This window comes from Microcebus murinus, chromosome 1, assembly GCF_040939455.1.
Source record: "Microcebus murinus isolate Inina chromosome 1, M.murinus_Inina_mat1.0, whole genome shotgun sequence".
NCBI lineage: Eukaryota > Metazoa > Chordata > Mammalia > Primates > Cheirogaleidae > Microcebus > Microcebus murinus.
Window position 1 is genome coordinate 7663713 of NC_134104.1, and position 26963 is coordinate 7690675.

Here is a 26963-nt window from a genome sequence, read left to right on the forward strand (position 1 = left end):
AAATCGAGTGTGTGGTTTTGTTTCTTGTTCTTTTGGGTGATTTCCAGGAAGCCGAGGGGGGAACGCTGACTTGACTCCACCACCTTCAAACCCAGAGACCCGATTATGGTTTTGTTTTTTTTATTCCAGAGAACAAAAAGGAAACAAAGAAAGTTGTGCAATTCGGTAGTGACCTTTTTTACATTTAGAGAAGACAAAGTCAGAAAATAATAGTCTCTTTTACCCCGCTTTGGACAAATGTGGTCGTGGTGTATGCTGTGGGAGCCAGCGAGAGGGAGCGGACCAGAGTGACCGGTTGCCTGCCTCATGCTCTGTCCCCAGGCGGGTCTGTGGGCCGCGGTGGAGACCGGCCACGGCGGGCCTGTTCCTGCACCCAGCCCCTCCAGGCTCAGGCTCTGGGTGGTGTGGCTCTCTTCTCTTGGCTGCGTCACCTCACAGAGAGGTCAGTTTTACGTAATGCTGGTGGACCCGAGGCGTCTGTGCTGCCTTCTGTGACAAAGCCCACAGTTGCAAGTCCCTGTAAAGGGCGACATGTAGTCTAGAGCCCTGGGCCCCGTGGCGTCACCTATGTGTGTCTTATACACACGTACGACCCGGGGCCTGCGCCTCACCCTCATCTGTGTTGCCGACGATAAAACCTTTCTCAAGTCAAGGGTCCCCTTGATGCGACAGCAGCTGTGGCTCTTCGCCCTAAACACCAGCACGTGTGCACAGAATTTCCACGTGTCGTTTGTGGGTTCGTTGCCATCCTAAAGTCTAGGCAGGGGGTCCCCTTTGGCATCATGGCCTCCAGCGAAAGGCCCCTGCTTTTTTTGTTAGCCGATTGGACCATAAATCTTGTTTCTTGTTGAAAGTCTAGACAAAAGTCTGAGGTGGAAGTTCTTGGTGAGGTCTTGGGTTTTCCTTAATTTCAGTTATTCACGTTCCTCCTGCCTCCTATGCCAGAGGTTAATCAAGAATTGTCTGTTTTCTCACTCCCGTGGGTCTTAACTTTTTGTTGAACCATTTTCTGTTTCTAAAGTCCTTAGCCACACTTGGGTTGATTTTGTATCCTTTTGTTGGTAGGAATTGAATAAACCTATAAATAATAAGAATGCTTAATTTGCCTACAAATATTTCATTACGTTTCTATTTTCTCTATTATATTGTTTCTTACTTAAAGAATGACTGAAGAATCCCTGAGTCATAAAATATTTACTCTGCTTCCTTCCAAGCTTTTTCCTTTTTATGCCACCGAGATTAAGGAAGGAAAAGGCTCTATTGATGTCATAATTACAATATGCCAATTAATCAGTGGTCAACCCAGAGATCTGTTCCCGTGATATTAACTGAAAATGTTATGATTACATAGGAAGAGAACTGACCTCAAGTGCTATTCTATGATAAAATTGACAAAATCATTTTATCTCATACATTTGTGGGATCTACTAGCCAAGTAAATTTTTAAAAATATACTAGTGAATTTAAACTTTTCAAAATTAGGTTTCTAAAAAACAAATTAGGTTTCTATTGGATTGAATCGTACAAAAATTAGTAGAATTACTATTAATTGGCCAGGTGTGGTGGCTCCCACCTGTGAGCCCAGCACTTTGGGGGGCTGAGAGAGGAGGAGCACGTGAGTCCACATGTTCAAGGCTGCAGTGAGCTATGATCACTCCACTGCACTCCAGCCTGAGTGACAAAGTGAGATCTTGTCTCAAAAAAAAAAAAAAAAACTACTTTAATTAAATTTAGAAGTTAAATTATTTAAGAGGAATTTTCTCTTAAATTTACTTATGGGCTTTATGTGTTCTTAGAAACAAAATGGATTTTCCTTGAATTCTGCTTAAAATGGAGAGGATTGGGTTTGTTTTTATTAGGCTTCAGAGCCTTGGATGGGGAGTGGGAAACAAAAAAAAAATACTTAGCACATTTAAGAGACACAGAATATTCCCTGCTCCCAAAATTCCGCACGATATAAGAACGTGATAAAAAATTTTCACTGGATGACCAGAGGAAATTGAAAGTAAGCAGATTTAATGTTTTGATGGCTTGATCTGCCGACCAAGTTTTGTTTTTCTTCTTTGGTTTTGTTGCCAACAGTTTTCTGCCATCCTATTACTCTTTGACAGCGGTTGGGCTACATTCTGAAGGTCATCTCAGAAACACCTTCTTTCGCGTTTATTGTGGATTCTCTTTCTACTCCAGTTGATGCTATTTAATCTCCTAAACTTCCTCTTCCACTCACAAGCCCGTGACAAATTGAGACTATCAAGTTCTATGGCGACAGGAAGAAACTGCCGTCCAATAAAGCAAGTAGTTAATGTGCATGTGGTATCACTCAGTAATTATCTTCAGGTAAATGAATAGATGATCTGCTGTGAAGTCCCTCTCCAGTGATTTATGAACCAGGGGAGTTGAGGCTCAAATGTCTCCCTGAATGAGCGGAAACACGAGGGATGAGGACGGTCCTTCTGTGCCGCCCTCATGCACTGTGCCGATAACCTCCAGTCTTGCCTGCGGTGAGGTTCTGGGCAGAACGGACACCAGGATTTTATTTTCTTGTATTCCTTTTCTTGTATTTCTTCTGTATTCCTTCTGAAGGGATCACTGTACATGCCCGTGCATAACATCACTGTGAGCCTGCCATTGCCCTGGGCCTTCTCTTTGTGCCTTTGAACTCAGACCTCTGTTGGGATTCTCCCAGCCGGGAATGAAGACGTGTCTGGAAGGCAGCAGTGGGACGAGATTCCTCGGCCTGCACCTCGGTGCTCCCTGGCAGTGCGTGTCTAGCCTGCCTTGTCCATACCAGTGGGCACTGGCCCCCACCAGGGCTGGGCTTTCTCCACCCCGGCAGCCACGCATCTTGGTGGATGTCTGGATCTTCGAACAAATTGATTGTTAAGGAGACTAACTTTTGCTGATAAATGAGGTAAATGAAAGAGACGTGCTAATTGGATTGGTGGCTCTCTTTTCTCTTCCAGGAAATACTCTCCGGTGTGGTGGTCATATCTAGTAAGGATTCCATCCAGCACCAAGGGGTGTCTTTGACAATGGAAGGGACTGTAAACCTCCAGCTCAGTGCCAAAAGTGTGGGCGTGTTTGAAGCCTTTTATAATTCTGTTAAGGTAAGAATGCTTAGATTGCACATTTTTAGTTCAGTATGCAAATGTTTGTGGTGGTTTTTACTTGTTTGTCTTTTTGCCCCCATTCTTGGTGGTAGGTGAGTGCTGTCTGTCTGTATTATCTTTTGTTGTCTTGCAAGGGCTGGTGATAGTCAGACTTTCAGTACTTAAAAATCAACCTGAAAAAATGTAGATATTTGTTTCTACGTATATCCTGTTACTGAAAGTCTGCTTGTATTTATTCCTATTTGATAAACAGGATTCGAACTATAATGGTATTAATTTTAGTCATTAAAAAGATCAAAGCTCTTTTCTGAGAAGTTGTACCTGTGGCTTATGGTACTTGCCTTCCCAAATCAGAAATGATTTTTTATTAGCTATGCATACTGCTACTGTTGGATTTGACATTAAGTTAAGATGCAGACAGAGCAAGAAACTGTTTTCTTATTGTCGTTTAGAGTAAAGGTTTGTGTTCTAGAGTGCCTTTTTTTCTATACTTACAGTTTTCTTTTCCTGAAGGACATATTAACTCTTTAAGTTTTGAAGGGGGAAAAGTTAAGAGGGAAGAAGAGTACATTAACAGTGTTCAGATTTAGAACTCATGTTTTCCCATAATTTTATTTTAATCCATTGGTACTTAGAGATTCACTTCATAAATTGTGGATTTTCCCAGAATGGCACTAAACCAAAGCTTAAAAAGCATTAAAACCTACTTTTTACGTAGGTTCCAAATATTAGTACCCTCTTCCTCCCCGGAGGCCCAGCTGAGGAGGTCTGTGCAGGGGCACAGGGCTGAGCGACAGGCCTCCTGCTGTCCCTGTGTGGCTGCACTGGGGAGGCTCAGAGGCGGCTGGTGTGCTGTCAGGAGCAGAGGTGGCACACCGTCGAGAAGAGCCCAGGGCCAGGCGGGGACGGCACCTGAGTTCACATGCCAGCCCTGCTAGCCACGTGGCCTCATTGTGCTGGGTCTGTTTCTTCATTCTGAAGATAGGGGCTGTTAGGATGGTTAAATGAGATACTTGGGAAGGAGAGAGGGATATATCAGTTCAGTTCTTACTGCTGCATGCTAAGCACCTAAGTGTCTAATGTTGTAAATGAACTATTATTGTGCCAGAGACTTAAAAAATGAAGCTGACTCACCGTTCAACTCTAAACCCAGCACTGTGCTGCCCAAGAAACCAGGATGGGACCGTCCAGGGGCTCAGGGTGTTGTGTCTTAACAGAGATTATTAATAGCACTATAATGTGAAAGGATATCTACAAGAACACGCTGATGGACCGAGTTGGTTTTTGTTTACAGCCTATCCAGATTATCAACACCACCATAGAAATGGTGAAGCCGGGGAAATTTCCCAGTGGCAAAACAGAAGTTCCTTTTGAATTTCCTCTGCACGTAAAGGGTAACAAAGTTCTGTATGAGACTTACCACGGCGTGTTTGTCAACATTCAGGTGAGAGTTTCCTAATCCCATGCGATTGACTTCATAGTTTTTCTTCTGTAAAACAGCATGGTCTTTCTTTCACTGAAAGTTAATAGATGGACCCAAGAATTTAATACTGTCTTAATTGCTGAGACCTCTCTTGTATATTCTATGTTGATTTCTTATTTTGCGCTGCAAAATACTAATTTGATATTTGACCATTATTTTTCATAGGAACCCTGAAGGACCCATGCTATTATGTAGCTTCTTTTTCCTTTGTTTCTTTTGGGCTCTTTTCTGACCACGTTGACACTGTAAGGGGTGCTTTTATTGTTTGGTAGCAGATATGCCCTAACTTCTTTCTGGCACCAGCATTAACTTGTCTATTTTGTACTTATAAATATCTCTTTGTTTAATACCCAAAGGCTACTACTTTAACATAGGCTTGTATTCTTTATTGAACAAACCTTGTCAATGAGGGGAAGTGAATTTATGACTTCCTGTCTACCTCTGCTAGTTAAAGATGCCTTTCACAATTGCTGTTGTTGTCTCAGGAGCAGTATGGAGTCATGACTCAGGGCAGGAGAAAAAGCCTTTCCTTTATTCAGCAGAAAGAAAGATACTTTTGTGATAGCCTTGCACCGGTTCCTTGCTAGATGAGACAAAACTATTCAGTCTTATGTATAAGAGGGATGAAAGTTAGGAATATTTTTGGTTTATGAATTAAGTTTTAGTGGATAATTTGGTCTTGGTATGATAGATACCATTCCCCTGCTTAAAATAATAGCATCTTTAGAATAAAAATCTTGTAAACACCTGCAAGGGTTTCATCAAAGTTTTGTCTGTTGTGTGGGTTTTATTGCTTAAGAAATCTGTCAAGAAGAAGCACATGTATTATGATGTACTCTATTGCAATAAATATCTTTCTGTGAAGAAAAAACATGTTTTGAGTCTTCATTATTAGCATGCCTGTGTCAGGCAATATATATAGATATAGATATACCAAAGGCTTTGGACGGTTCCTAGGAAGTAACAGTAATGATTGATATCTTGAACGTTTTATTTTGATCATGATTTTTATTATCTATCCAGAATCAGAATCAACTTGCATTATCCATACAGTGGTTCTTTAATACTATTTATTTTAAAATATAAGAATTATGTTCATTAGACACTGAATGGGACAAGATCAAGTTTTCACTGATCATAACTGTTACTTTCTCCTATATTTATTATGACTTATTAAAAGAAGAGTAATTTGCTTAAAATCAAATTGGAAATCCCAGCCTTTTCCAAATGTTGCCAAGAAAAATGCACAGATATACACATAAAACTTGTGTGCTTGTGTTTCTGCAGAGCTGTGTGTAAATTGGAGACTACTTAAAATGCAGTTGGAGAGTTACAGGTGGTAAATTCTTCAGTGACGTGAACAGCTGTCCCTACTTGGGGGTTTGCTCCAGAATGCTACAACTTGGAATTCTATACCTTTGCAAATACCTTACAAATTTCTGAAAATGAAGAGATTTCTTCTTAGCTTAACCTCTGATTTCTATGAGCTTATCACCCTTATACTTATTGCCACTTAACATAGATTAATATTTTGTCCTCCTTGTTAATCAGTATTTATTTTTTCTGAATCATTTTAAAGTTAGTTACAGAATTTTGATACTTCATCTCAAAATACATCAATGTCCATCTCCCCAAAAATAGGGACATTGTCCTACATAATCACAATTAACATTTTCATGCCTATCAAAATTAACAAAAATTCTCAAATATCATCTAATTCCCCATCCATATTGAAATTTGTCATGAGCAAGTGCCACCCAGACAGGACAATGACTCCTGTGGTCACACAGGCCAATCTTGGCATGGGGGTCCACAGGCCAGCATCCTTTTTTGACACCCATACACTTACTCGGAAGATTAACATAGGTACATTTCTCTGGATAGAAAGTTTTGTTATTACGCCCTAATGTCTTTCTTAAATCACATAGACGCATAGAAATTTTTCATTTATAATTTGAATTGTGTTGTAACATAATATAAAAATGGTAAAAATCATAAGACAAAATAAAGGACTTAAAATATAGCCATGCCAAGCACAGTGGTGCACGCCTGTAGTCCCAGCTACTTGGAGGCTGAAGAGGGAGGATCACATGACCCCAGGAGTTGGAGGCTAGTCTGGGCAACATGGCAAGACCCCATCTCTTTAAAAAGGTTGAAAAATAACAAAAATAAAATATGACCAGTATTAAATTCATAACTTGCAGAGAGGCTTGGTTTACTTGTTATTTCTTAGAGCAAGGCTTCATGATTTTTTGCTCTTATTCTCAGTCACATGGAGTTCATTCTTTATCTTTGTTATTAGATAGTTCATATGAGAATCTGTCATTCTTTTGCAGTTGTCTTTTGTGTAGCTAATTTTTCTTTTAAAAATTATTTAAATTGTAGACAAGTTTTATTATGTTTGTTCTCTTGTGGCTATGCAAGCAAGGTTTTATACAATAACACAAAATATCACACAAAATATGTCTGCTGAAATTGCATGTTCAGAATTAATTTATAGAGATTGTAGTCATCCTTGTTCACAGTTAAAAATACCTTTTATAGGAGTCAGCTTTAAATCTGTTGACAGGTGTCTTCCTTTATTCCTGTTCATTGACAGTTGAGAAAGATCAAATCTTGCACCTCCTTTCGAAGCCCTGCTCAAGGCTGACATCCTCTTGGCCCCCTCTGACCTACTATTGCTCATACCGCCTGGATCACTCTTTAGTACTTGGGGATCATGATAAACTGAAAAGATCTAGGCCTTTGCAGCAGGCAGATCTGGGCTTGAATTACAGCTCTGCCGCGGAGTTTCATAAGGATTCAGGACATGAGTTTTTGGCAACAGATAGGTGTAAATTCAGATCCCACCTCTGTGACCCGGAGCAACCTCCCTGACCTCTCTCTTAGGGGATTAATGAGGAAATTGTGTAAAATGCTGGGCATAGTGTGCCTGGCACATGGGATGTGCTAAGTGAATGTTTGCTCGAATTAATGGTGACTATCCTTATATTAGCCCAACAATTCTTCTATTAGTATTGTTGGAATTAATTGAGGTGGTTCGAGCTTACCACTGTCTCTAGAACATCACGTTTTCCTTTTTCCTCCACCCTCCTCCCCTCCTCGACTCGTTACGAGCTGCCTTATATCACTAATTATTGCTTTCACACTTAGCAAATAGTTAGTGGCCAAAAGTTGATGCTTGTAATTCACATCCTTTCATTCACAAGTTTACAGAAATCCAACTCAAATCAACTTAGCCAAAAAGGGATATTGGATCATAGAACTTCCAATTGCAGAGGAACAGCGAGGCCAGGTTGGATGCCAGGGCTCCAGTCGTGTCTCAGCTCAGCTTGCTTTCCTGCAGGCTTCATTCTCGGGCAGCCTCTTCCCTCTTTGCCATGGCAAAGCCGCTGCCAGCAAGCTGCTGCAGGTTTACAGTCTACAGGGTTTGTAACCCCAGCAGAAAGGGAATTCTTTCTCATAGTTGCCATGGCAGTTCTGGCTTTCTGCCCACTTTTGCACCCAGGTGGGAGTGTGAGGGGGAGGTCAGCCCACCCAAACTGAGACTGAAAATGAGGAAGGGGAAGTCCCCACTGGGAAAAGAATCAGAGAGACCAGGCAAGCCAGAACAAGGGAAAATGTTCATCCTAAATTTCCTTTTAAAGAAAAAGTTTTTGAAAAAAGATAGCTTTTTTCAAAATGCTTGGATTTTGGGCCACATATCATATATAAACTTAGTTTTACCTTGCAAAGAAATATTCAAGTCATTTTGATTTGACATGATATCATATAGAAATGTTGCATTCCTATGGAAATCTTCTTTCAGTAATTCACATTGCTAATTCTGTTCTTCATAAAATTTAACCATTTTTGCAGAAATAAAATTTTGGCTGATACTTGACCCTGTGATAGCCAACACATTTTCGAATGATACAGCACATACACACGGAATTTCTGATCTTTCAACGTTAGCATGTTATAAAACTAATATAGTTAACAATACTTATAACTTGTTACAAAGTATCACTTAAAATAGTAGCTTTAGCACTGAGATTTTGCTGATGCAAGATACGATGAAAAGAAATGAGAGCATCTGGATCTGTTAATAATTTTTTTATCATGCAATAAATCCTTCGTATTTTCCTGTCATGGAAGGTGCACCGTCTGTACATACACTCACTAGATTTACCAAATTCATTCCAACTTCACAACATTTATCTGGAAAGTTGTTGAAGATATTTATTCCCTGTGTTCTGTTTGCAAGAGTGCCCAAAATGAGTAACTCTTTATAGCAAAGAAAATCTTCTGTTATGACCCGAATGAAGTATAAAACCTGTGCTGAGTCAGTAGTGTCAGTTGATTCATCCAAAGCGATTCAATAATATATATTTTCCTTTTGAAGTATTGCATGAAGTTGTTAAGTTGAAGGCTAATTCATGCTGCCGATCATTTATGATTCTCCTTGAAAGATGCAGTTGTTTGAACTTTGAAACGTTATCAGGGTCTAAGCATCCTACAACTGCATTCTTTCACAAATTCTACCTCACTGAATGGCTTCCCTTTTTCCCCTGAGTTTGTAAGCTACTTTGTAAGTTGCTTCAGTGGCATTACTTCCAGGTCTTATTGCTGCTTGAAATAATTGTCTTTGCTTTTGTTTTTCATCTTTTAATTTCTACAATACAACCTTTCATGCCTCTCCCTCTAATCTAAAACATTTGTGGTCTTTATGAGTTATAATGCTGATGAACATTGAATTTCTTTAATGTTGATATTGCAGTATCACAAAACAAGCAAATCATCTTATCTTTTGCAGAAACAAGATAATTTTGCAATTCCCTGTAATGTATACTAATTTCATACATTAGTTGAACAAAGTCTCCCTAAAATATATTGACTGACTTGTCTCTGTGAATATAATACCAAGATGAAAGGACATCTCACTCAAATGACCCTTTCTTTTCCAACTGTTTCCTCTAGTATACACTGCGCTGTGACATGAGGCGGTCCCTGTTGGCCAAGGACTTGACAAAGACCTGTGAATTTATCGTTCACTCTGCTGTAAGCTTCACTTGGGGGGTCTGCTGCTGAATAACGGGATTCTCCTGTGGGGTCTGGGGTTTATTCCTGGTTACAAGCTAATCAGTTAACCTCCTGCTGCTTCCTGGGTCAGAGATAGCGAGCAGCATGAGCAACCACACATGCATCGTCCCCCCTGGCCCAGGGTCCCCCAGTTGGTGCCGTGGGTCCAGGGGGACACCACACTTGTCGCACACTGGTCAGTGCCCTTCCTCCACTTGGCTCCCGGGGTGTTATAGTGGCCATGGCCCTTTGGATCTCGGCCCCTGAGTAAAAAGATGGTCAGGCGGGTTCTAATGAAGCTTGTCTGGATGAATGGATTCTGGAATTATATATAATATGGAGGTGATCATGGTTAATGATGTTAGGGTGACATTTATAATTCATTATACATGTGATTCTTCCAGGTAGACAGCTGCATAGCTCAGCATGGACAGCACTGGCCAGACTACCTGGGCTTGACGCTCAGCTCTGCAAGTCTCTGAGCTCTCTGTGCCTCACCTCCCTCATCTGTGAAGTGGGACCATCTGTGAGGTGCAAGTAGCACCTCCAAGAGCCATGGTGCCAATTCAGTGGCATGTAACAGACACTCCTGTGTTAGCCTCTATTCTAAGGGAGGTTTAAAATAAATGCCTCCCAGAAACTACTCTGTTTCTTAGATCTAATTTCAAAATTCTAAACCTGTAAGTCACCGTGGAGTTTAAGATGTCTGTCCCCACATTTTATAGATGAAGAAACTGAGGCCCAGGGGGATGGAGAAATTTGACAAAGGGCACAGTGTTGTTTTCTGGCAGAACTGTGTTTGGAACCCAGGTATCCTGCCTCTTAGTCCCGAGTCCTTCTTGGTTCATTATGCTGCCGCTCGTTTTTTTAAAGGGAAAATAACTGGCCTGCAGAACTCTTGGTGGAACCCTACTCACTGTGGCTTTTCCTCTCGTTGTAGCCTCAGAAGGGGAAGTTGACTCCGAGTCCTGTGGACTTCACAATCACACCCGAAACCTTACAGAATGTCAAAGAGGTAAGCTGCAACATGCCGGCCACAACTGGACCCAGCTGTCGTCCAGTTTTTCCTTATTTGGGAATCAAGTCGTCAGTGAGAAGAAACTCCTAACTGTTGCAGATTAGTCTGTATTTTCAATTTGATTTCCTTTATGAGCTCAGTAAAGAAGCTTAGAAGAAGAATATTTTTTAAAAGTTCTTTTTTTTTTTTTTTTTTTTGAGACAGAGTCTTGCTCTGTTGCCTGGGCTACAGTGCCGTGGCGTCAGCCTAGCTCACAGCACCCTCAAACTCCTGGGCTCAGGCAATCCTCCTGCCTCAGCCTTCTGAATAGCTTGGGACTATAGGCATGCCCTGCCATGCCTGGCTAATTTTTTCTATATATTTTTAGTTGTCCAATTAATGTCTTTCTATTTTTAGTAGAGATGGGGTCTCGCTCTTGCTCAGTCTGGTCTTGAACTCCTAACCTCGAGGGATCCTCCCGCCTCAGCCTCCCAGAGTGCTAGGATTATAGGCATGAGCCACCATGCCCGGCCTTAAAAGTTCTTTAAGGAGGGTGTATGTTTATTACTTTTTGCTCTCTTCTCTCAGTTTTAGTGCATTTTGGGCCCCGAGCCCCCACTGCCCTTCGCCCTTGTACTTAGCCACAGCCTGTGCTTGCCCACCTGGCCTCGTGCTGTCTTCCCCTGGTTTTAGTCTGCAGCTTCTCTCACCTCATCCCCACCACACAGAGGGTGCTCGTGCCTTTTAAGGAGCCCAGCACTTCCCTCGGTGGCGGATTCCTCATAGCAGGGGCAGACTGAGCGAGGACACGGGTGCCCTGGCAGTGCCAGCCCAGCCCCCGCATCCTGCGTCAGGACGAGGGCTGCCTGGCTCTCCACGGCGGCCCCTGGCCGAGCCTCAGCTGCCGCCTGGGCTGCGCAGACAGAGTTAGGCCCCGTCCAGAGCTGCGTCTGGCCTCCTCGGTCCAGCGCTTTCATCCATGGCCATCAGTTTTCCTCCAACTTTGATTTATGTATTGTTTTAATGATATCTGTCTCAAAGAAAGCAGTGAATTCCTGCAGTTCTTTCTGGACATAACGTCTTCCTTCCTCCAAGTGTACATTTGACTCTCTGGCCCATAGGTATTAGAATCAGGTTAAGGGCACATCTGGGAGGATTAGAGCACAGGGGAGATCATTGGCCTCGTCCCTGGCAGGCACAGTTGGGACAGGAGTGTGTCACAGGGAGCCCTTCCAGAGGCGTGGGGAGGAAACGGCCACTCTTTGTCCATCCCTCTTCTCTCCTTTGCCAGGTTCTGAAAGCACGCGGCCCTCTGGCCAGTCCCATTCCTCTCCTACCTCTTTAGCCCGTCTGTAGAAGGGTTTACTTCAACAACAGTGTAACTCCGTTTCTAAGCACTATTTCTTTTTCAAGGTAGCACCTTCTATTATTACAGATGTGGGGCCTTTCCTGTGTTTCCTATATTGATTCTGTTTCCCAGGAGCTGGGTCTTCTGTTTGTTGAGTGTGTGCCTCTTTTTCTTGCCTTTATTTTCCCCAAATGTTTATTGATTCTTGGTTGTCAGTGTATATTTATAGATGAGGATCTAGTGTGTATGGCCTTGTTAAAGAGACTATGTGTCCTTAGCCCAAGGGAGAATCTGTTCTGATCATAAGCACACAGGACCAGAGGAGCTCTGCCTCGCGTGTTGCACAGGGACAGGGAGGTGTGTGCAGGTAGCTTGTCTTCTGGGTCGACAGGTGTGCTGTCCTGCACTGTGACCATAAACGGCTGGGGACACTTGCCCTGCCTTGCCCCAAGCTGCTTTTGGAGTCTCCCAGGTGGCAGATCCCCCTAGAGGGAAGCTGTGGTGCCACCCTCTCCCAGCTTCACCCCCTGTGCTGAGTTCTCCTGCAATACCCTTCCCCAGGCCCTGCCTCTTATCACCAGGCCCTGCCAGGCACACTCACCTCTGCCAGCAGGAGGACTGGGGTGCCCTGCACTCCTTGGAGCTTCGTTGTCCATCCACTTCTTATCTGACAGATACGCTTCACTGGGTTTGTCTCCACAGAGCGTTCCCTATAGCTACCCTAGGTGTAGATTTATTTATAAAAGAAAAAGAACTTTCATTATGACAGAACCATTTGTGTTTATTATTGGAAAATGAGAAAATAACACGTAAAGCAAATAAAATTGCTTATCCATAAAATATCACTGGTGTTTTTGTTTTGCTTTTTAAGTAGAAAAAGGATTCATTGGAAGGATATAAGATAGCTTACAGAAACTACAGGAAGGCTGGAGATCAGACTCCGAAAATAGTGTGGGTTTATATTTTATTTGTCTATGTTAATATTTATGTCAGTGGGAGGAGGGGAGAATGAGTCAGTATCTTGAGCTGGACTTTGAAAGCTTTTCTTTTTATCAGTTTCCTAAAAGAATCTTAATGTGAACTGCTACAGCTTTTTATTTTTCTAAACAAATAGCTTCTTTTACTTTTTGTTATTTTTGAAACTGTCTTCAATGGAGACTTTTTCCGAGGTGTGTACCTTTGGGGACCACCAGGCCCAGAGCCCCTCACTGTTCGGGTCAAGGCTGTACCACCCAGTCTGGTGGCCACAGCCGCATGTGACCATTGACCCTTAAGATGTGACTGGGCCGAGCTAAGATGAGCTATAAGTGTAAAAACTGACCAGAATGAAAAAGAGAATGTAAAACGTCATTCATATTTTTTATGTTGATTACATGTGGAAGTATTAACATTTTGGATATACTGGTTAATTTTACCTGTTGTTTTTTTCTTTAATTTGGCTACTAGAAGATTTTAAATTACATATGTGATTCACATGTGTGGCTTACACCCTGTTTCTGTTGGATAGTGGCATGCTAAACTCTGATACCTTCAAGAACTGGGACACCACCAGAAGTTGAGATTGCTGGGACAACTGTCTCTAACTCTAGAGCTGTTTTTCTTCACAAGACCATTGTCCATTGCCCTTGCCCAGTTTCCTGTGTCTACAGAGTAAAGGTCCATAGGCTTTTCATCAAGCATTGAAGGAAGTGTTTTAAAAATTTCCTTGAAATAAGTGTCCTGGTTTTTCAAAATTGCATAAATGGGAATATCTTTAAATTGATAATATTTTTAAAACCTTTTTTATATGTGGCTGATTGTCCTTGAACACCCACGGCAACTTCCTCAGACTTTATTTTTTAATGTCTTACTGCTTAGTAAGAAGGAGCTTTCCAGATCTGAGTCTAGGCAATTAGGATAATTCTCCGGGATATCTGGTCATTCTGGGTAGGAAGTGTCAGTTGGTGCCTCAATATGTACAGAGTTGAATAATTCAGTCTGTTAATGTCCAGAAAGAAGATATAAGTACTTTTGTTTCTTTCTTCCCATTTTGCAAAACAGGGTCCCAGTGGATTATATTCATGCAACAATCACACAGCTTTGTTTCCATTTTTCATTTGTACCAAAGTAACGATTAAGTAATTTCTCCTTTTTCCTTCTGCTCCTGGTATATTTGCTTTCATTTTGTTTTAGAGAGCCTTACTCCCCAAATTTCTCATCAGAGGACATCTCAACTCAACGAACTGTGTCATCACGCAGCCGCTCACGGGGGAGCTGGTGGTGGAGAGCTCGGAGGCCGCCATCAGGAGCATAGAGCTGCAGCTGGTGCGCGTGGAGACCTGCGGTAGGCTCCCGTGGTGGCGGTGGCTCTGCCTGCCTCCCTCCCCCTTCAGCAGTTGCGAGGTTGAGGGGGGGGATCAGGAGGGGGGGATCTCTCCATCGCAATAAATATATATTTGAGGAAAGCGAAATGTGGAAAGGCAGGGAACTCTCTAGAATCTTCTAGAATCCTCTCTTTTCTAGAGGGAACTCTCTAGAATCCAAAATGAAAAAGAAGCTAAGTGTGTTGACGCAGGTTCTTGGTGTTAGCTCATTCTGACTGTTGCTGTTTCCTGATCTTGCCACGTTTCCTCTCTCCTCCAGGGTGTGCGGAAGGCTACGCCCGCGATGCCACAGAGATTCAGAACATCCAGATCGCTGATGGGGATGTTTGCAGGAGCCTCTCGGTCCCCATCTACATGGTCTTCCCCAGGTTGTTCACCTGCCCTACGCTGGAGACCACCAACTTCAAAGTCGGTAAGCCGCGTCCACCTTCAGCCCTTGAGGGCCTGCTGGGCTTCTGTGGAGAGCAGGGCTCACGGAACGGACCACTGGGCACCAGGTCTGCTGTGGTCACGCAGCTCAGAACGTTCTCCTTCAGTTGCTCAACAAAGCCTCGTGGAGAATTGGCCTGCCGACCCTAGGAGACAGCCATGTGCAGTCCTGGCTCTTGTGGAATGTAGCAATATACACAGTACCTACATCGGTGTGGACTAGGGCAGGTGACACCAAGTGTTGCAGAGAAAACTAACATGAGTGAGAGGCACGGGAGTGGCGGGGTGGTGTGGGTGGCAGTGCAGGGTCGGCATCACAGAAAGGGTGGCCTTGGAGTACAGACCCAGAATGTATGAAGAAACCCAAAGTGAACGTTCAACATCATGAAGGCTTCGAGCTTGCCAGTTTAGGGTGGCTCGAGTCATTTTCCATGAATCTGTGTGTAAGTACTTTAACCACAAGATCTGACTCATGTCAGTTTTATATCCTGCTTTTTTTCCCCTTACCATCATATCATGAACATTTCTGCATTTATATACATTCTTATAAAATATTTTAATGGTACATACATCTTAATAAGAATTGTCATATTAATTAAGTTCAATTAGGAGACCACCCCACAGTATAAGAAAGTGGAATAAAGACACAGTAGGAAGGGATCGTGTGTGACTTCAGCCGTAACAGACATGATCTTCTGCAGACTGATTGAAAAGACCAGAGGCTGGGCACAGTGGCTCATGCCTGTAATCCTAACACTCTGGGAGGCCAAGTCGGGTGGATTGTTTGAGCTCAGGTGTTCAAGACCAACCTGAGCAAGAGTGAGACCCCATTTCTACAAAGTATAGAAAAATTATCTGGGCATGGTGGCATGTGCCTGTAGTCCCAGCTACTTGGGAGACTGAGGCAGGAGGATCGCTTGAGCCCAGGAGTTTAAGGTTACAGTGAGCTACAAAGACTCCACTGCACTCTACCCAGGGTGACAGAGCAAGTCTCTGTCTCAAAAAAAAAGAGAAAGAAAAGGCCATAAAAAGAGTTTCCTGGGCTTTCCTGGGATATCCTTTTGGCCGTGCCTGAAGCTCTCTGGTAAATCATGTGCAGTAGGGGGTTTTGGTAGTTGCTTCTGCCAGTGTACTGCTTCATTAATAAATGGGAACTTAGCCCTAAGGCTGATGCATTTTTATTAATGCCATATTCCCCTAAATCTTTGTGCCTTATCATTATTAGTCCAGTGAGAATCTGTTTTTTTTTAATTATGCCATGATTTTACATTAAATAATTGTAAATAATGTAATTCAAAGCGTAAGTACATTTCCATCACCCAAGTTTGTTTTACGAGAGGGAAATTTTGTCGCATCTGCCACTAAATCACTGAGCGCTTCTTTGACTTTTCTGTGCTTCTGCTCTTGCCTGGGAGTTCTAGAGTACACCTGGCCCAGTGGGGTTAGAGGCACAATTTAATATATGTGGAGTTCCTTCGGTCCTTTAAATGAAATGTTACATGGTAGCAAAAGCTTAATGGAGTCAGGACACCTATGTCAGTAGCAAAGAAGGCAAGAGACTCAGCTATTCACCAAACACATAAAAGGACAGCAAGGTCTGCTGAGAGACACCGTGGAGAGTCAAACTTGACCCAAGCTAAGGTGCCACGACTTTTCTCGAAAAACGTGTGTACAATTACTATCGCATAGGTAATTATGCCCAAAGTATAAAACCCAAAGGTACCAGGGGTCTTAAGTGCAGAGTGAGTTCCTTGTCCCTAAACTCAGTCTCCACACCCAGCCACAGCCCCTCCCACCAGCCCTTTATGTGCCATCCTGGAGCTGCTCCCACTGTGACAGGCGTCGAGTGGGTTTTCCCTTTATACTCCGTGGCACACTGCATGTTACTCTGAAGTTTGTGGTCTTTTGACCACAGACTACCTTAACTTTAAGAGAAGGATATTATCTATTGATTTCTCAGCTTGTTTTTCCTACCTAAACATCAAAAGGTACAAAAAATTATTATTATTATTTTTTTTCAGACAGAGTCTCACTTTTGTTGCCCTGGCTAGAGTGAGTGCCGTGGCGTCAGCCTAGCTCACAGCAACCTCAAACTCCTGGGCTCAAGCGATCCTCCTGCCTCAGCCTCCCAAGTAGCTGGGACTACAGGCATGCACCACCATGCCCGGCTAATTTTTTGTATATATATTTTTAGTTGGTCAATTAATTTCTTTCTATTTTTAGTAGAGACGGGGTCCTGCTCAGGATGGTTTCGAACTCCCAACCTCGAGCAATCCGCCCGCCTCGGCCTCCCAGAGTGCTAGGATTACAGGCGTGAGCCACCGCGCCCGGCCCAAAAAATTATTTTTGTCTGTTGTACTAAACGTTAAGCACCTAAATTTTGCATGTTATTTGTATTAGATTCATCAGAATTTTACAGAGGCAGCAAATCTGATAAAGTGTCCATAACTTATGATAACACTTACTGTGTTATTATTATAAGTTGTAATAATAACACTTATTACAGTACCTCTGATTCTGCCATCTAAATAATGCCCCATTCTACCATTTAAGAATTAACAATATTCTTATCCTTGTGCCTGAGTATAGTATGGTTTAGGACTTGAAAAATGACAGGTGCTGTTAGTTTGGGAGGTCTCTACAGAAAAGAGGTGACCTGTAATCCCTGTTTGAATAGCTGCAGCCTCTCTTAGGCTCTGGGGCTGCTGTTCCCATTAGCTGTGGAGGGCAGTCTGGAGAAAGGGCAGCTGTGGCCATCCCAGCACTGTGCTGCCCTCGTGCGCCTACTGAGAGCAGGTGAGGCTGGCTGAGGTTAGGCTCCAAGTCTCAGGGAGGTGGACAGGTGGACAGTGATTCGAAAAGGCTTGGGTTCCTCTAGGTTGGGGGGCCGGGAGCGAGCACTGCATCCTGCATTAAGAGCAGTATCTCTGCATGTGCCCCCTCAGCTGTGTTGGTGCTGGTCACAAGTGACCTTAGATACATGGTCAGGCTTGGGCTGGGAACTCACTCGGAGTATAGCAAGCACCTAGTAGAATGCCTGTTCTGACGCAGCTGCTCTGCCGAGTGTTTTCTGCTGAAAAGGAACACCAGCGCCAGCTCCTTACCTTGCCTGCTCTCTGTCCTCTCCTGCCACAGCCTCCTGCCTTCCGAGATGGGTGGAGGAACGGTTGAAGGGAATGGTGGCGGGAAGGGCCCAGAGGGCTGCTCTAGTGTAGTGATGATGAAGGAAGGAAAGAAATGGGATGGGCGCTGCTGGTGCACAACTCCTGTCATGGTTTATGTTTGGGCAAAGCTGGACCCCTCCCACCCACTATGGGGATGTTGTCCTGAGGGCCGTAGTCCCAGTGGGGCATTGACCCCAAAACCCTTCCCACAGCTGAGCTTCTGCAGTGTGGTGCTTGGCGTTTCCCTTTGGCATGTGCCACTCTGCCACACACAGTACCCCCTTCACACTGGGCAAGGACATGGGGCCTGTCTTCTGAGAGCTCCCTCTGTGATCAACAGAGCTTGCCCATAGCAGCTAAAGGGCTCTTTGCTGAAGGTAACAGGTGAATGTTTAAACAGGTGTTTCAGATAAATGACCAATACTCAAAGGAGTAGTTAAACTAAACTGTATGCTGTTTCTGAAAATGGTTTCTCACTTGAGGATTGGAGACATGTACTCAGATAGCTCCAGGCCAGTTCAGAGTCTGATAGTCCATTAGGAACTGTAGGAAATGTAAAAATAAGCCAAATGAATACTAATGAATTGAAAGGATTCTAGAATATTCTCTTTAGTAAAGAAAAAGTACAAGGAAAGTGTGGTTGAAGAAGCCTGATGACATACCGTTCCAAGATGAGAAGATGGAAATTTACTTAGAGAAAGTTTACAAAGGCAGTCCGTGTAGCTGCCTTCACTGGTTTTGCTGAAAGTTCAGAGTGACACTGCCTGGGGCATGATAACAGAAACCCAAACAGCAGCTGGGCGCCCCTCACTGATAGAGCTTGCTGTGCTGTAGATGAGTTGGTGTCTGGTTTCCACTGCTCAGTGTAAGCATAAACTCTCTTTCCTCTGTTCTCAGAATTTGAGGTGAACATTGTTGTGCTCCTTCATGCTGATCACCTCATCACTGAGAACTTCCCATTGAAGCTCTGCAGGACATAGCCCGGGAGGAAGGAAGCACAGAAAACAAGCATCACCGTGTGGAAATCCAGCTGGGTTCTGACTTTTTCAGGGAGCTACAACCAGCAGCATGTACTTGTTTCCGTGATTATTTTGTATCAGAAATGAAATGGACTCCTTAAATTACAGTTACTTTTCTTCATTTCCTTGAGACTTCTGCTTCCACCAGGAGCCTCTAATCAGACATTCTCTTTGAAATTTAACAGGATTTCTTAATGCTATTTGTAAGATCATTTCACAGAAAACATTTCCTATGGCTCCTCCTGACTTACCTGTTCCTTTTTAGGCCCAGGGAAACACTTGTGACAATTTGTGCTTTTCTAGAAAATGAGATCATGGGGATAACAGGAAACTCTCTCCAACTTGCTAATGGATCAAGCTTGGAACGCCCCACTGCAAAGTGTCTGTGGCCAGGCCACATCCAGGACGGCTATAAGCATATTCATTGCTTAGGAAGTCTGTAGATACCCTCCAAGGAGGAGTACAGAGGTTTGGTTTGGTTTTGTTTTCCACTCCAATCTATAGTTCTTTTTATATTTTTCACTATAACTTTAGAATTTTCAGGGAACTGGAAAAAAGTGATTCTTGGTCTCATAGAACTGAAGGAATTTGGCTGGTTGCTGGAGTATTCCTGAAGTCTCAAGAACTGGCATAAAATCTCATGCTGCCATATATCTTGAATATATTTAAATGAAGGTTATGTAAGGGGGGAAAATGTATCATTGCTCCTGTTGTTATTGGGTGTGTTCTGAATGACAGGAGATCCATGCCCAAGGTTTGTTGGCGAAGGCCTGTCTACTAAGGGTGGTGCCAGGAAAATTTCCTTGAAGTGATAAACTTGGCCTGCATCTGACCCTCCTGGGGTACCTGTGTTTTGAGCCAGGGTTATTTTTTGGTCTTGAAGCCAGTTTTTCCTCAGTCTCCCTTTGTGATTTGAAGTATATAGTGAGTCTGTTGCATTACATTTCTTCCTTCAAATTCTGCTCACAATTAATGGAACCTCAAAATAACCCATGCCACTTTGCACACTGTCATAGTCCTTCTGGGCAGGCCTGGGCAAGGTCAGCTTATGCTGAAGGCCTCCTGGGCTGTACTTCCATTGTCCTGTAACAGTGACAGGTGACTTGTAATGCTGCAGGTAATCAATCCTGATTTAGGCACTGCTTTATCCTAGGGCTTCACCATTGAAATTGATAAAACTTACTATCTGAGTCATTTGAAAGTTGGTTCCCAGAAAATACATTTCTGGTTTATAAATCTCCACTTTATGTTCACATGACATTAATAATTATGTCTTTGATGATTGTTTAAACTGAGTAGCAGAAAATAAAGAGGCCATACTTTCTAGGAAAACTTAAGAAATCATTTTTAATAAAACAAAAATGTTTTTAATGAATAAAAAAAGCTAATGACACTTTTGAGTAAAGGTTTGGGATGTATATTGCTATATAATTTCTTTAGTAAACTGATTATATAGATATAAATATGATGAGTGCTCTCCTGAGAGAATAATTATTCCCTGAAGAACGGCCAGCCGTCCTGACTACCTTTATCAATTCCTTCAACCCTGAGTGGCCCAGATAAGGGCCTCACGCTGGCCATTTCTTTCCACTTCTTGGCCTGACATCTCCATGATCAATTATTAAACAAAACTCAGATGCCTGGCACTCTTGGACAGCAACAGTCCCAATATTGCCCCGCTGGAGTTGGGGGTGTCCGTTGTCGGAGGCTCAGCGTTGTCAAGTTCTCCAGTTAGAGCAAGAGGTGAGGAAAGGAACAGGGGGATGAAGGAAAGAGGCTGTGAACGTGAATCTAAAACAACATGCTGTCTTGGAAATGCCGTTTTGGCAGGAACACACTTTTGCTCTCTGGTGTGATGGCTGCCGCAGAAATGCGGCCGGGCTCCAATTCTCAGCTGCGAGGGCTTCGTCCACAGTAGGGACCAGGAGCCCGCCTGCTCTGGCAGCTTGCTGGGCAAGGGGAACCGTAACCTCACCATGATTCTGTCTGAATTACCTTTTTAAAAATTGGGGGGCTCAGATTTCCTCCACTTTCTGTCACTCGAGTACTGCAGCAGATTCCCCCTTCCTTCTCTAAAACAGGGCTGCCTTTTCCCAGACCCCAGGGCCTGGGGTCGCTCAGGTACTTCGGCAGTTAGGCGTGGTCACGTGACCGAGCCCGGTGGCACGTGGTGGGGCGTGGCCATGCCTGCGGAGCATGCGCAGAGGGCCGGCGCCCTTAGCAATGGTGTCGGGAGGTGACTGAGGTACGTGTTTGCTGAGCCGAGGATGGCACGAGGGCAGCGGGTGCGGCCGGTAGGTGACCCCTCTTTGCGCCGCTGTGCGGTGGGAGCCGGGGTTACACAGCCCGCCCAGCCTTGGCGAAGGTGACGGGGAAGGAATCCCGGCTCCGGCCGGGCCTTGCTGTTGCGGCGTGAGTGGCGCTGAGGACGGGCTGGTGGGCTCCTTTTCCTGCCCAGCCCCCGAGCCAGACCCGGGCTCCGGTAGACTCGGGCGGCGGTCACGTTCCCGGGCAAGGGTGTGGACCACGTTCTCCTGGCGCCGGCGCTGGCCTAGCCCAGCCCTTCCCAGCAAAACTCTGACCAGAGTGGGAGGAAAGTGGGCGTGTTTCACTGCTGCTCTCCATTAAGGCGACAGAAGAGAGTAAGTTACGGCTTTCCCAGGCAGAAGTGTCACCTTAGTACCAAGGGTACCTGGTTGTGGCAGCGTACACATCTCTCCCTTTCAGCAGAGGTTTGGGAGGAGAGCTGAGGCAGGGCGACCACGTCCGCTGTGGGTCTGCCTAGGGCCACCCCTTGAAGCCTTCTGGGGCGCCACTTGTGGGGAGGGTCGTGAGGCACGTTGCTATGCTCAGCGGAGCTCAACCCTGGTAGTCTTGCGCTGCTGAAGTGCCCGGAGACACCAGTAAGGGTTTTGGTCTCGAGAGAGCAATAGCTGTGTGAACATTAGTTGTTACTCTGGATCAGGCCCTGTTCTAAGTGCTGTGTGTTATCTTATTTGTTACAGCAACTTTGTGAGGAGGGAACTGTTATTAGTCCCATTTTACAGATGATGGAATTGTAGTCCAGGGAGAGCCAAGGCACCTTTTCGTGACTCCTCATGCACCACTCCCATACCAGGAAAGCAGTCCATTTAACGTGGTACGGTTTTATCTGCAATGAAGCCTGTTCCCTCCTCACCTTGATTCATTTGGGTTTCACTTTGCCATGGCATTGACATGCTTTTCTAGGTATTTGCCTGTTTGTGCATCACATGTTAGTTATTAGCTGTGTCACTACATATGTTGAGATGGACCATGGGCTCTGCTACCTTTGTTTGTGGTTCTAATTGCCTCAGTTTGGATCCGCTGAATTAAATGAAAATGAAGTCATGAGACTGAGGAAATCTTTTGCAGCTGGATTCAGTTAAGAATGAGGTGAGTGATTAAATGACCAGAAAGTGCAAGCTAAATTACATTCGGTCCTGGATTTCCTTGTAGAGTAAAAATATCAGGGTATGAAAGGACTAAAATGTCCTTTAGTAAATGTCCTCACAGTAGCCTTCTGAAGGTTTTATTATTCTCACCTGAGAGCTAAGCAAGCTGAGACACGGAGAAGCTATGACCTGCCTATGCCACATAGATCTGTTGATTCCTGGTCTAATATCCCCACCCTTACCCCCACACACAACTGCTTACTCCAAGCAAGAGAGGATTATAGTAGATAGCCATTGCTATAGTGTGGGTGTGATCTCGTTCATGGGGCCACAATCAGTTCTTCATGAACCACTATTATTGAAGCCATTCTTCATAGTTTCCAGCTGGTTTTCAAAAAGGTGGAATAAAGTTTTATGCAAAAAAATCTGTTTTCATTATGAGATTTATCCAAGGTAACTCATTTTTGATCTCTGAATAAGAGTAAAGATGAAGAAATTGCAAGGCAGAGAAATTGCCTTGGAAAACACTGTGTGAAGATAAGACCTTCTTTTGGATATAATTCTGTAGTCCCAATGCTGTCAAAACTAGCCACTTTGGCTAGGCGAGGTGGCTCACGCCTGTAATCCTAGCACTCTGGGAGGCCAAGGCAGGCGGATTGCTCTAGGACAGGAGTTCAAAACCAGCCTGAGCAAGAGAGAGATCCCGTCTCTAGTATATATAGAAAAGAAATTAATCGGCCAACTAATCTATATAGAAAAAAACTAGCTGGGCATGGTGGCGCATGCCCTGTAGTCCCAGCTACTCGGGAGGCTGAGGCAGCAGAATTGCTTGAGCCCAGGAATTTGAGGTTGCTGTGAGCTAGGCTGATGCCACGGCACTCGCTCTAGCCTGGGCAACAAAGCGAGACTCTGTCTCAAAAAAAAAAACAAACAAAAAAAAACTAGCCACTTTGGTAGGTGGAAAAATCAGAGTATATCATTCAAAAGAAAGGAGGAAAAGGCAGACTCAGGAAATAAAACTCAGCAAGGATCCCTGATGCCTCACTTTACTTTTCTGTGAATTTTGCTGGTAAAATGGGAATGCCTCAGACCCCCTGCCCTGTCCAGGTGGGCAGGATTGTGACATTATAGACTTTTTCATATCCACACTCAGCCAGTCCCTCTAAAACCTTGCATATAATATACAAAAATCATACTGTGGAGGTTTTAAGTACTTAGAAAAATACAAAGACATGATTTGTGCTCTCGTCTGCAACATTTTGTCTGATTATGAGGGGCGACAGCTTGGTCAAGACCAAGGGTTAGGATAATGCCACAATGTTTGGTTTGTCAGTGACCTGCATCTACGTCATCTCCTGAGAAGATGTCTTTGTTTGGTTCCCTTTACATACATCCAGCTGTGGTAGGCTAAGTGTGAAGGCTTATGGAGAAAGCAGCTCAAGAGAAAAGGATTACTAACATTGGGTTTGTGTAGCAAAGGCCCTGTAAGGTAGGTTGTAGTCACTTCCTTAGTAGTCACTGTCTCCCACTTGGGTCAAGGACTAGATTCAAAAACTAGACCACAACCTCTGGGTCTTAAAGGAAGGGGACCATCTTTTCTGTCTGCAGATGTGTAGTCACTGATGAGGTCTCCTGGAGGTGAGGCCAGTCACCCAGATATACTGCTGCATAATACACCAAGAAAAGGATGCCCTCAGACTTAGCTGTGGGAAGGTGGTGGAAAAGAGCAGAAAATTAAAATCTTATTCACTTGTGTTTTAAAACAGTTTTCAAACAGTTTTCAACACATACTGTTTTCAATACATACTGATGTATTAAGAAAACCAAAAGTCAAATCTAAAAATCCTGTATATAAAAAAGATAAGGCAAGTGTAAGAAATGAGTATATTTTCACCACCATGGTCCTTTGTATCTTATAACAAATACATATCCATGGAAGTTTTATAAAAATCAATTATACTACCAAAAAGAAAATCTCAATAAAATTAAGTAGAAATTGCCCAAGCCTTATATGCTCTAGTGTAATAAAATTAGAAATACCAAAAGGAAAAAATCAAATTTCATATGACCACTCAAAAGTTTTGTAACATTTTTCAAAGAGAAAACTAAAACTCTAAAGTTTAATGAAAATTAGCATACTATATAGCAAAAGGTTTGCAGTATGGCTAGCTACTGTGCACAGAGAAAAATTCATAGCCTTAAATATGTTTATCATTGCACCAGAGAAAATGAAAACTGATAAATTAAACATTCAGATTAAAAGTCTAGAAAAACAAGAACGAAATAAAGAGGAAAGAATAGCAGTAAAAAGAATTAAATGCGGCGCCGGACAAAGGGAAGCGAAGCCGGAGCTGCGGGCGCTTTTTCTGCCCGCGGTGTCTCAGATTCATTCTTAAGGAACTGAGAACTTAATCTTCCAAAATGTCAAAAAGACCATCTTATGCCCCACCTCTCACCCCAGCTCCTGCAACACAAATGCCCAGCACACCAGGGTTTGTGGGATACAATCCATACAGTCATCTCGCCTACAACAACTACAGGCTGGGAGGGAACCCGGGCACCAACAGCCGGGTCACGGCATCCTCTGGTATTACGATTCCAAAACCCCCAAAGCCACCAGATAAGCCGCTGATGCCCTACATGAGGTACAGCAGAAAGGTCTGGGACCAAGTAAAGGCTTCTAACCCTGACCTAAAGTTGTGGGAGATTGGCAAGATTATTGGTGGCATGTGGCGAGATCTCACTGATGAAGAGAAACAAGAATATTTAAACAAATATGAAGCAGAAAAGATAGAATACAATGAATCTATGAAGGCCTATCATAATTCCCCCGCTTACCTTGCTTACATAAATGCAAAAAGTCGTGCAGAAGCTGCTTTAGAGGAAGAAAGTCGACAGAGACAGTCTCGCATGGAGAAAGGAGAACCGTACATGAGCATTCAGCCTGCTGAAGATCCAGATGATTATGATGATGGCTTTTCAATGAAGCATACAGCCACTGCCCGTTTCCAGAGAAACCACCACCTCATCAGTGAAATCCGTAGTGAGAGTGCGGTGCCAGATGTTCGGTCAGTTGTCACGACAGCCAGAATGCAGGTCCTCAAACGACAGGTCCAATCTTTAATGGTTCATCAGCGCAAACTAGAGGCTGAACTTCTTCAAATAGAGGAACGACATCAGGAAAAGAAGAGGAAATTCCTGGAAAGCACAGATTCATTTAACAATGAACTTAAAAGGTTGTGCGGTCTGAAGGTGGAAGTGGATATGGAGAAGACTGCAGCTGAGATTGCACAGGCAGAGGAGCAAGCCCGCAAAAGGCAGGAGGAAAGGGAAAAGGAGGCAGCAGAGCAAGCGGAGCGCAGTCAGAGCAGCATTGTTCCTGAGGAAGAGCAAGTGGCAAATAAAGCTGAGGAAAAGAAAGATGACGAGAACATTCCAATGGAGACAGAGGAGACACACCTTGAAGAAACAACAGAAAGCCAACAGAATGGTGAAGAAGGCACCTCAACTCCTGAGGACAAGGAGAGTGGGCAGGAGGGGGTTGACAGTATGGCAGAGGAAGGAACCAGTGACAGCAACACCGGCTCAGAGAGCAACAGTGCCACAGTGGAGGAGCCACCAACAGATCCCATACCAGAAGACGAGAAAAAGGAATAGATGTTGCCTTGTTTTATGTGTTCTAAATACTTTTTTAAATGAAAAATGTTTTTTGGTTTAAAAAAAAAAAAGAATTAAATGCATACGAAAGCAAAAACACTGGAAAATTTATAAATAAGGCCGTGAGTTGGTATTAATATAATAGTTTGAAAAGTCTACTTCAATTGGCAGATCTTTAATAGAATGAAACACAATGCAATGAGAAAAGTATATAACTCTAGGAACAATTTCAGATAGGAACTTGATAAAAATTATAGTACAGTATTACCATCTCTATTAATAAATTTGGTAACATCAATAAAATACATAGTTACTCCAGAAAAGGTAAACTACCAGAATAAAATGATTGCCTATGGAAGAAATTGAGAACATTGTCAAAGATATATCACTAAAGAAGGTGCCAAGCCCAGATGGTTTTATAGCAAGTTTCTATCAAACCTTTAGGATCAGATAGTTCCTCTGCTCTTTAAACTGTTACAGGTTATGGGAAAAGATGAAAAGTCTCCCGGTTTATTTTATGAAGCCAGCATAGCCCTAATATCAAAACTTGACGTATAAATTGGGATTAGGTTTAGCTGTGAATAAGGGAGACCCAAAGAGTGGCTTCAGTAAGACTTGCATAAAAGTCCACAGGTAGGGAGTCCAGAGCTAGCTTGACAACTTAGAGCTGTGAAGTCCTTAGCGACCTAGATTACTTACAGCTTACTGTGCCACCTTTTCTAGGGTCTGGCCCTTGTCTTCATGATCTAGGATAGTAGCAGCTAGTTCCAGTCATCACATCTGCATTCTGGGCAGTAGAGTGGGGGGAGGGATGAAGGCAAAATAATAAAGGTTTGGGAGAAGCAAAGGCCAGGTGCCAGCTCTCTATTAAGGAAGGTTTTCAGTAGCTAACATATCAGCCTATATCTTATAATCAAGA

The 26963-nt window shown here is 43.5% G+C and overlaps 1 protein-coding gene and 1 pseudogene across 2 annotated transcripts in view; both read left to right on the forward strand.

Moving 5' to 3' along the window:
- Positions 1-20379, forward strand: part of VPS26C (VPS26 endosomal protein sorting factor C) — a 43747-nt gene extending 23368 nt beyond the window's left edge. For both annotated transcript variants that reach the window (XM_012782903.3, XM_076000251.1), the window contains exons 2-8: positions 2964-3107; positions 4405-4554; positions 9553-9633; positions 10595-10669; positions 14172-14322; positions 14622-14774; positions 18853-20379. In XM_012782903.3, the coding sequence (XP_012638357.1) occupies positions 2964-3107; positions 4405-4554; positions 9553-9633; positions 10595-10669; positions 14172-14322; positions 14622-14774; positions 18853-18935 (837 nt within the window). In that variant the 3' untranslated portion in view covers positions 18936-20379. The remainder of the gene's footprint in view (positions 1-2963; positions 3108-4404; positions 4555-9552; positions 9634-10594; positions 10670-14171; positions 14323-14621; positions 14775-18852) is intronic.
- Positions 20380-24165: 3786 nt separating this feature from the next.
- LOC105881292 (SWI/SNF-related matrix-associated actin-dependent regulator of chromatin subfamily E member 1 pseudogene) lies at positions 24166-26090 on the forward strand (annotated as a pseudogene).
- The last annotated feature ends 873 nt before the right edge of the window (positions 26091-26963 follow it).